A 9,388-nucleotide genomic window follows, 5' to 3' on the forward strand; every position below is an offset into this window, starting at 1 on the left:
AAGGAAGGAAGGAAGGAAGGAAGGAAGGAAGGAAGGAAGGAAGGAAGGAAGGTAGGTAGGTGGGGCCAAGCAGCCCCTCTTATAGTGGCCTTGTTATCTTGCTGTTGCTAGGTAACTGGGAGAAGTCTAGCCTGAAGGTCAAAAGCTTGGGACATTGTGTATGTGACTGCTAGCCATGAGCCTCTCCTGTGGGGATGGTAACTTTGATAGGAGCCACAGGTCCAGGAGACATGAGGGTGTGCCTTCCGTCCCATGTAGGTGGGAATTACCACTCATCAGGTTCTGCCAGGGTTCAAAACCTCAGCTCGACTGGAGACCAGACTGTGTATAGCCCATTGCCCCACAATTTCTCTGGCCTTTCAGAATGAACTAATTTATTTGTTATTGTTAATTCCTTTAATCTACATTCATGGGCATGAATACACACATCTATATGCTTATTCAATGCATATACTATTGTTTTGCTTCAAAATGTTCAAACTGTGTATTTATAGTTTTATTTATGTATATATATGAGGTTTTTGTATTATATAAATACCCAATTTTAAAACATGCTTTTTTAGTCCAATAATTTGTATCTAAAACCTTTCCTAATTTTTTTTAACCTAATTTAACTTATGTAGAATTTCTTGTGTTGAGTTTACTGAGGCCTTTTTGCAAGGGCAGGGAGAATCTATTAATAGGTACTTTCAAAAAAAGTTTCATTTTGTTTTGTTTTTTAAACTACCCTAAAATCAGGGTCCTTGTGGATACATCTCTCCTAAAAGTACAGGCAAGTTATGGAGTACCTTTAAAGTTACAAATCTGTCTTCTTTCTTTGTATCATATCTGCTATGAGTATTTAGATTTTACTTCCACTTAACTGAGTTATATATCTACATACATACTATAAAAAGAACCTTCTCTGATGAGGGTAAGAGACTCTTTAATAAGAATTTAACCTTTGCGGTTTATTACCATGTTCACTTAGCATGATAATAGAATTAGGTTCTCCCCTAGAGACTGTGATCTAGGCACTGGTAAGTTTTTGGCCCAGGTCATGGTATGAGGCATAGGTTCCATCTTGTGAAGTCAACTTTTAATTTTTTGTTTTTGTTTTTGTTTTTCGAGACAGGGTTTCTCTGTGTAGCCCTGGCTGTCCTGGAATTCACTCTGTAGACCAGGCTGGCCTCGAACTCAGAAATCCACCTGCCTCTGCCTCCCAAGTGCTGGGATTAAGGCGTGTGCCACCACTGCCCGGCTCAACTTTTAATTTTTTAAAGATTTATTTATGTGAGTACACTGTCACTTTCTTCAGATATACCAGGAGAGGCATTGTATACCATCACAGATGGTTGTGAGACACCATGTGGTTGCTGGGAATTGAACTCAGGACCTCTAGAAGAGCAGCAGTCAGTGCTCTTAACTGCTGAACTACCTCTCCAGCCCATTAAGCAAACCTTAAATCCAGTCAAAAAGTAGTTGGTTACTGTTCGATAACATTCATAATACTATTGGACGCGGGGGCTTATCTTGCCAGGCCAGTCATTATCCTATATTCAGACAGTATTTGTGTTCTTTATCGACACTATTTCTTTTTGTTGTTGTTGCTCTGCTGTTTTTACACTGAAAATGAAACTGGTTGACATAAAGGTATATGTACATTGGAGTGTATTTCTCCCATATGACACCATCCTCCCCTATACACCCTTTCTTTCATTAGTCACCCTTGTCCCCTACTTTCATACCATGTATCATTTATGTCTTTACATGAAGTCTAAAACCCACAAATGATATAAAACATGTACTGTTTACTCTTCTTGAGACTGACTTTATTCACCTAATGATTATCTCCAGGTGCATCCATTCTTCTGTAAACAGAACTTCCTTCTTTATAGCTAAAAGTTCTCTATGTGCATATGTGCATGCATTGCTTTTATCCATTCCTTTGTAGATGGATATCTAAGTTGGCTGCTTAAGGCTGTAAACTGCTTCTCTCCTTCTCTCTCCCTCCTTATCTACCCCACCATGTGGGTGTGGTGTGTGTGTGTATATGCACAAGTACATGCATCCATCCATTCATCCAGGCACACACAAATGATTACGATTACTTTGTTAGGTAAAGGAAAATGCTATTTTCTGCTGAGCTAATTTTCAGTTCCAAATTGAAATGGCTGACTAGTTTATTTTCTTTTTTATGCAAGTTAACTGAACAAGAAATCAGACCAATTTAGCTAAATAAGCAGATTTTCATGCTAACTTCATTCAAACAGTTGCCTTTTAGATATACATGTAGCGTTGGGTAAGAAAGAAATGGGCAAATTAATATTTAGGCTTCTATTGCAATTTTTTAAAAAAACTTTTATCTTGACTTTAAAATGAAGTTTTGTTTCTTGCAAATTTTATGTATTAAGCTATACTAAATACTTTTACATTGTTTATATTTAATATTTGAATAGTTATAGAAGTCATTTTTTAAATAAATGTTCCTTTGGTTTTAGGGTTTCTTCATATTTAATAGTTTTCTTTACTTCACAGAAATACCGGTATCAGGATGAAGAGGTACTTCCTCCAGAGCATATGTCCCCACAAGTCACAAATGAGGTGCTAGGTCCAGAATTGGTTCATGTCTCAGAGAAGAACCTGTCAGAGATTGAGAATGTCCACGGATTTGTTTCTCATTCTCATATTTCACCAATAAAGGTAGGATCATATCTACTTGTTATTATTTCTAATTGCTATCATTTAAATGTTACTTTTGTTTAGAAATAATTGTTTATGTTCATGTAAATTCCCCACTCTTTGGGTTAATGTTTCAGATTCATTTTTAAACACTTGATTAGCATCTTTGAAATCTCACATGTGAATTTTCTTGATCGTATCTCTTCATAAACAGTCACAATCTTGTTTTAATGTTTACCTTTTCTCAAATTCTACTATGTATTTAGACTACAGTAAATGTATTCTTTTGTGTATTTTGAATTTTAATTTGCAGTTTTGTGCAACATTATATTCCTACACTTTATTATTTGATTTCACAATCTAGATTTTTCTGTTTTATAAGCATTCATAATTTTTCTCTCTCTTAATTGGTATTGAATTATTTTCAGGTTATTGCTAGATCAAAAAAACAAAAAACAGGAGAGATTATCTAGACACTTGCCCTTTTGATTAATGGTATCAAACTATTTAGAAATATTTGTATGATTTTCACTTTCAAAAGCAAAATTTGAGGCTTTAATTGGTCTGTATTCTCATAAATACATGGTGTTGTTCATTTTCTCTTGATTTTGAAATGATATTTCATTGTGACTTGAATATAAATGTTCCTTTTTATTAGTGAGCTATGATATACATACTCATCAGGTAGGCTTCAGGTTTTGTGACTTCATGTTTTGTAGGATTTTTGCTGTTTTTATATGGAGTATCATTTGGACCAGTTTGTAAGCAGATGGGTTTTGTTTGTTTATTCTAAGTATTTGTTTCAGGGCCATTTATTTTCCTTTTTTCTGGAACTCAAACTTGAGTCCTCCTTTCTTGGCCTCTGAGTGCTGCTGGGATGACAGCCTTCAGTTTGTTTATATGGTGATTTACACTGACTGGTTTTCCTATGTTGAACCATCCCTCCATCTCTAGGATGAGGGCTTCTTGGTCATGGTGATGATCTTTTTGATGTGTTCTTGAATTCAGGTTGTGAGTATTTTATTGAATATTTTTTGCATCCCTGTTCATAAGGGAACTTGGTCATTTTTCTCTCCATCTTTTTTTTTTTTTTTTTTTTGGTTGTTGAATCCTTGTGTAGTTTGGGTATTGGTGTGATTGTGGCCTCTTAAAATGTGTTTGGCTATATTCCTTCTGTTTCTATTTTGTGGAATTAATTTGAGGAGTATTGGTGTTAGCCCTTTCTTGAAGGTCTGGTAGAATTATTTGCTGAAATCTTCTGGCCCTGAGATTTTTTTGGCTAGAAGACTTTTAATGACTGCTTCTATCTCCTTAGGGGTTATAGATTTATTTAAGTTGCTTATCTGATCTTGATTTAACTATTTAAGTGATATCTATCAAAATTATCCATTTTAGATTTTCCAATTTTGTGCAATATAGATTAACCAAATGACTCTTTGAATTTCCTTGGTGTCTGTTGTTATGTCACCTTTTTCATTTCTGATTTTTAGTTTGGGTAAGGGTTTGTTTATCTTGTTGATTTTTCTCAAAGAACCAACTCTTTGTTTCATTGATTGTATGCTCTTTGTTTCAATTTTATTGATTTCAGCCCCAGTTTGATTATTTCCTGTCATCTACTCCTCTTGGGTGTGCTTAGTTCCTTTAATCTAGAGCTTTCAGGTGTGCTGTTAAGTTGCTAGTATCTCTCTTTTTTACGTAGGCATTTAGTGATATGAACTTTCCTCTTAACACCACTTTCACTGTGTCCTGTAAGTTTTAAGTATGTTGTGTATTCATTTTCATTGAATTCTAGAAAGTCTTTAATTTCTTTTTTCTGTCTTATCCAGTAATTAATCAATACAGTTGTTTAGTTTCTGAGTTTATAGATGTTGATGTTGTTGTTGAAATCCAGTTTTATTCTGTAGTAGTCTGATAGGATACAGAGAGTTTTTGTATCTGTTGAGTCTTGCTTTGTTCCATGAGGTGCTGAGAAGAAGGTAATCTTTTGTGTTTGGGTGAAATGTTCTTTAGATATGCTAGGTCCATTTAATTTATAACAACTTTAGCTTGAGTATTTCTCTGTTTAGTTTTTGTCTGAACAATCTGTCTATTGGTTGGGAGTGGGATATTGGGGTCTCCCACTCTCAGCGTGTGAGAATCAGCGTGTGCTTTAAGCTTTCTTGTTTCTTTTACAAACATGGGTGCTCTTTGCATTGGGAGCATGGTAAGAATTGAAACATCATTGTGGTGGATCTTTCCTTTGATGAGGATGAAGCTTCTTTCCCCATCTCTTGATTCATTTTGGTGAAGCAGTGTCTATCTTTGATGTTGAGGTGTGTTTCTTGTATGCAGCAGCAAGATGAATCCTGTTTTCCCATTCATTCTATTAGTCTGTGTCTTTTTATTGGGGAATTGAATCCATTGGTATTAAGAGTTATGAGTGACCAATGATAGTTAATTCAGTTATTTTAGTGGTGGGGGTGGTGGATATATGCATGTGTTTCTCTGCTCTTAGTTTTGCTGGTGTGAGATTATTTATTTCCTGTGTTCTCATGGGTGTGGTTAACCTCCTTGGGTTGAAGTTTTCCTTCTACCTTCTGTAGGACTGGATTTGTAGATACATATTGTTTAAATTTTACTTTATCATGGAATATTTTTTAAAAAACATTTTATTCATTCATTTTGAGTTTCACACCATATACCCCAGTCCTGCTCATCTACTGTCCCCTCATATCCCCCTTTGCCCTTGCAATGTCCCCCCAAATAAACATCAACAACAAAAATCCCAACTCATAGAAAATATCTCATCATGACAGCTGTAGTATGTCACAGTGTGCCCCACAGTATATCCCTCTGTCCACACATCTTCACTTGCAGATATTCATTGCAGTGAGTCATTGATCTCAGTCGAGATCTCTGGCATCTGTGACATGATACTATTGGATCCTCATTGAGACTCCTGGTTATCCTGTTGTTGCCCTGTGTCATGGAGATCCTGCAGCTTTGGAACAGCAGAAATGGCCTTTTCATATGTTCCAACCATTAGTAGATGATAGAGATTTTGGGGAAGACCAATTCAGAACTCTAGATCTGGGCCTGGGTGGTAGCTGCTGGTCAGCCAGCCAACTCTCTCTTTTCAGCACCACCAAGGAGAACTCTCCAGCACTTCTCCGACTAGACTACCTAATGCTACCTTTGGCAAGAGGCAGGGTCAACTCTCCTGCTCTCATGTCCTTGGGGCCAGCTTACCCACACCCACGCTCACACCTCCAGAGTCAGCTCCACTGTATTGCCTAGGCAGTGCCCTCTCTTCTGAGTGCTACAGTCAGTGAGGGGTACAGGGCTAACTGTCCCCCTCTCATGACCCCAGGGTCACTCTCCCAGCTACTATAGTTGTCAAGGAGGGGGAAGAGACCCTCACCCCTGCACCTATGTCACCTCACACCTCACAGCAGAATAGTGTTGAGGACAGTTCTCTCAAGCTCTCACCCTCAGAGCTGACTCACCTGTACTCCTACTCTGACTCACCAGAGTCAGCACTGCTGTGCTGTCCAGGCAAGATGCAGGGCCCACTTACCTGATTCCTACATGGTTCTCCTGAGCTCCTGCTCCTGTGGTCAGCTTTCCTGACTGCTAGAGGTGTTAAGAGGTAGAGGCATCACTTCTGCACCTGTGCCATGCCTCAGCAGAGGAGTGGCAGGGTCAGCTCTCCCACACTTATGCCCTCATGTTCTTTAGTGATAAATATGAGCCAGGGACATCAACACCAACCCCCGCATCTGTATGTAGCCATGGACTCAGATACTCAGTGGCAACTTGGGCTAAGACCTCATCATGGCCCCAGGTAGCAGGATTGCCCACTTATTACAGGCTACTCCTCTCTACTCTAGAGTCTCCAGTTTCATCTCTCTTTATAATGTTCAAGCTGCTCCACCTCTCTTACCCTCCCATGTGACCACCACATACTTGTATACTTTGTATACCCCCTGTAGGCTGGCCACTCAGTTGGTGGGCCCCTGTGTGATGTCCTCCTCCATCCTTGCTTCGTGGTGTGGCAGCAAGCTGGTGTCTGTGGTGTGGCCCACCTGTGCCATGCGTTGAAGGGCCGGTTTGGGTGGCATGGTGGTCCACAGGTCTCTGTTTTCCTCCTCCTGTGCTGTACTGTCTGGATTTGATTTGATTTCATTTTATTAGTCCTAGGAATAAGACAGCTTTGCCCACCAAGCCAGGCATCAAGCCAGGATGAACAAAGGACTGCCATCCGCTCTGCCCCTACTTATATCAATAAGAACACCACCACCAACAAGGTGTCTCTCTGCCCATTGCCAGGGAATGGAATATCTTTTTTTGTTTTCTCCATCTATGGTGATTGAAAGTTTTGCTGGGTGTAGTAGTCTGGGCTGGCATATGTAGTCTGTAGAACATTTGTCCAGATCCTCTGGCATTTAGAGTCTGCATTGAGAAATTAGGAATAATTCTAATAGATCTGCCTTTATGTGTTTCTTGCTCCTTTTCCCTTGCAGCTTTTAACATTCTTTCTTTGTTCTGTATGTTTAGTATTTTGATTATTATGTAGCAGGGAAACTTTATTTTCTCCAACCTATTTGGTGTTCTGTATACTTTCTGTATCTTTATAGGCATCTCCTTATTTAGGTTAGGGAAATTTTCTTCTATGATTTTGTTGAAAATATTTTCTGGGCCTTTGACCTGGAATTCTTCTATTCCTAGTATTTTTAGGTTTGGTCTTTTCATAGTGTCCCAGATTTCCTGAATGTTTTGTGTCAGGAATTCTTTTAGATTTAATATTTTCTTTGACTGGTGTATTTATTTCTTTTCTTGTATCTTCAATGACTGAGATTCTCTCTTCTGTCTGTTCTATTCTGTAGTTCCTGTTCCCTTACCTAGATTTTATTTCTAGAATTCCCTCACTTTGTTTTCATTATTCTGTTCTCCATTTTAAGTCTTGAACAGTGTTATTCGTTCCCTTCAACCGTTTGTTTTTTCTTGTCTTTCTTGACTCCCTGCTCCCTATTTAAAGGAATTCGTTCATTTTCTCTTTTAAAACACACATCATCTTCATAAGTTGGTTTTAAGGTTTTTTTCTTGTCTTTCAGCTATGTTGGACTATTCATGGCCTGATGTGGTGAGACAACTGGGCTCTGGTGATGACATACTGTGCTCTTGCACTGGTTTGGGGTGATTTTTAGGTCTAGGTGTCAATTTCTGAGTTTGTTTTCGTTGCATGGATATTTTATTCCTTGGTCTCTGTTTTCTCTTTGGTCTTCTGGCTGGTGTGGCCTCTAGGAGGCTGGGCTTCTGACAGCTGGCAGAGCCTCTGACGGAGGCAGGAGGTGTGTGCCCAAGTTGCAGGCTGGGACACAAGGAGGAGGGAGGAGGGGGCATTGGGGATTGTCTTAGTCAGGGTTTCTATTCCTGCACAAACATCATGACCAAGAAGTAAGTTGGGGAGGAAAGGGTTTATTCAGCTTACATTTCCATACTGCTGTTCATCACCAAAGGATGCAGGATTGGAATTCAAGCAGGTCAGAAAGCAAGAGCTGATGCAGAGGCCATGGAGGGATGTTCTTTGCTGGCTTGCTTCCCCTGGCTTGCTCAGCCTGCTCTCTTATAGAACCAAGACTACCAGCCCAGAGATGGCCCCACCCTCAAGGGACCTGCCCCCTTGATCACTAATTGCGAAAATGCCTTACAGCTGGATCTCATGGAGGCATTTCCCCAACTGAAGCTCCTTTCTCTGTGGTAACTCCAGCTGTGTCAAGTTGACACAAACTAACCAGTACAGGGATAGCACCAGGGAGAGGGGCACCGAGAGAGTGGGGAGGTCCGCAGGTGGGTGACCTAGCTGGACTTATGGTTTGGCCTCTGGTCAAGCAGGAGTTCTTTCTGTTTCCTTTTATTAGGGTGAATAACGATGTACTGAATAATCTTTGTAAAAATGATGTATGGGGCCATTTCTTTAAGATAGATTCCTGGAGGTCAGATTAGTGAGTAAAAGTTATAACAACATTTTAGTAAGTTTTTGATATTTGACACAGTGTATTCTGTTATAATTACAATTTAAGAATAATTTGGGGGATTTCTTCTGCTTTTCCTTTGTGTGGGTTATTGTGGTGGTTATCTTATAAAATACTTGTTTGAGGGATAAAATGAGTAAGAGTGGATAAAAATAATATTTAGTAAAATTATTTGAGTTCCTTCAGCTTTTCATTAGAAAGTAAAAATGTATACAACTTAAAATTGATAGATTATAAAGGGATGAATGTTATAAGGAACTCAGCAGTGAAGTATAACTTATATAAAATATTATGTTCAATTAAGATTAACAACCTCTTTAAAAGAAAAAAAGCCAATGCAGGGGCCTTTTCTGTCTTTACAGTATCGTGGTTATAATGAAGTGAAACCTTTAAGGGATTTGTACAGCTCAGCATGTGATTTACTGTTTGACAGTATTGTTTTAGTTAGGGTTTCACTGCTGTGAACAGACACCATGACCAAGGCAAGTCTTATAAAAACAACATTTAATTGTTAATTGATGTTTAAAAACCATCACACGAAAGAGGAACACTCCTCCATTGCTGGTGGGATTGCAAGCTTGTACAACCACTCTGGAAATTAGTCTGGTGGTTCCTCAGAGAATTGGACATAGTACTACTGGAGGACCCAACAATACCTCTTCTGGGCATATACCCAGAAGATCTTCCAACTGGTAATAAGAACACATGCTCCA

The 9,388-nt window shown here is 38.9% G+C and overlaps 1 protein-coding gene across 16 annotated transcripts in view; it reads left to right on the top strand.

Annotated features, from left to right (window-relative positions):
* Positions 1–9,388, top strand: part of Dlg1 (discs large MAGUK scaffold protein 1) — a 202,381-nt gene that overhangs the window by 77,602 nt on the left and 115,391 nt on the right. For all 16 annotated transcript variants that reach the window (XM_029544623.1, XM_021209526.2, XM_021209522.2 and 13 more), the window contains one exon: positions 2,518–2,682. In XM_029544623.1, the coding sequence (XP_029400483.1) occupies positions 2,518–2,682 (165 nt within the window). The remainder of the gene's footprint in view (positions 1–2,517; positions 2,683–9,388) is intronic.

This window comes from Mus pahari, chromosome 12 (assembly GCF_900095145.1).
Source record: "Mus pahari chromosome 12, PAHARI_EIJ_v1.1, whole genome shotgun sequence".
In the NCBI taxonomy this organism is placed as follows: domain Eukaryota; kingdom Metazoa; phylum Chordata; class Mammalia; order Rodentia; family Muridae; genus Mus; species Mus pahari.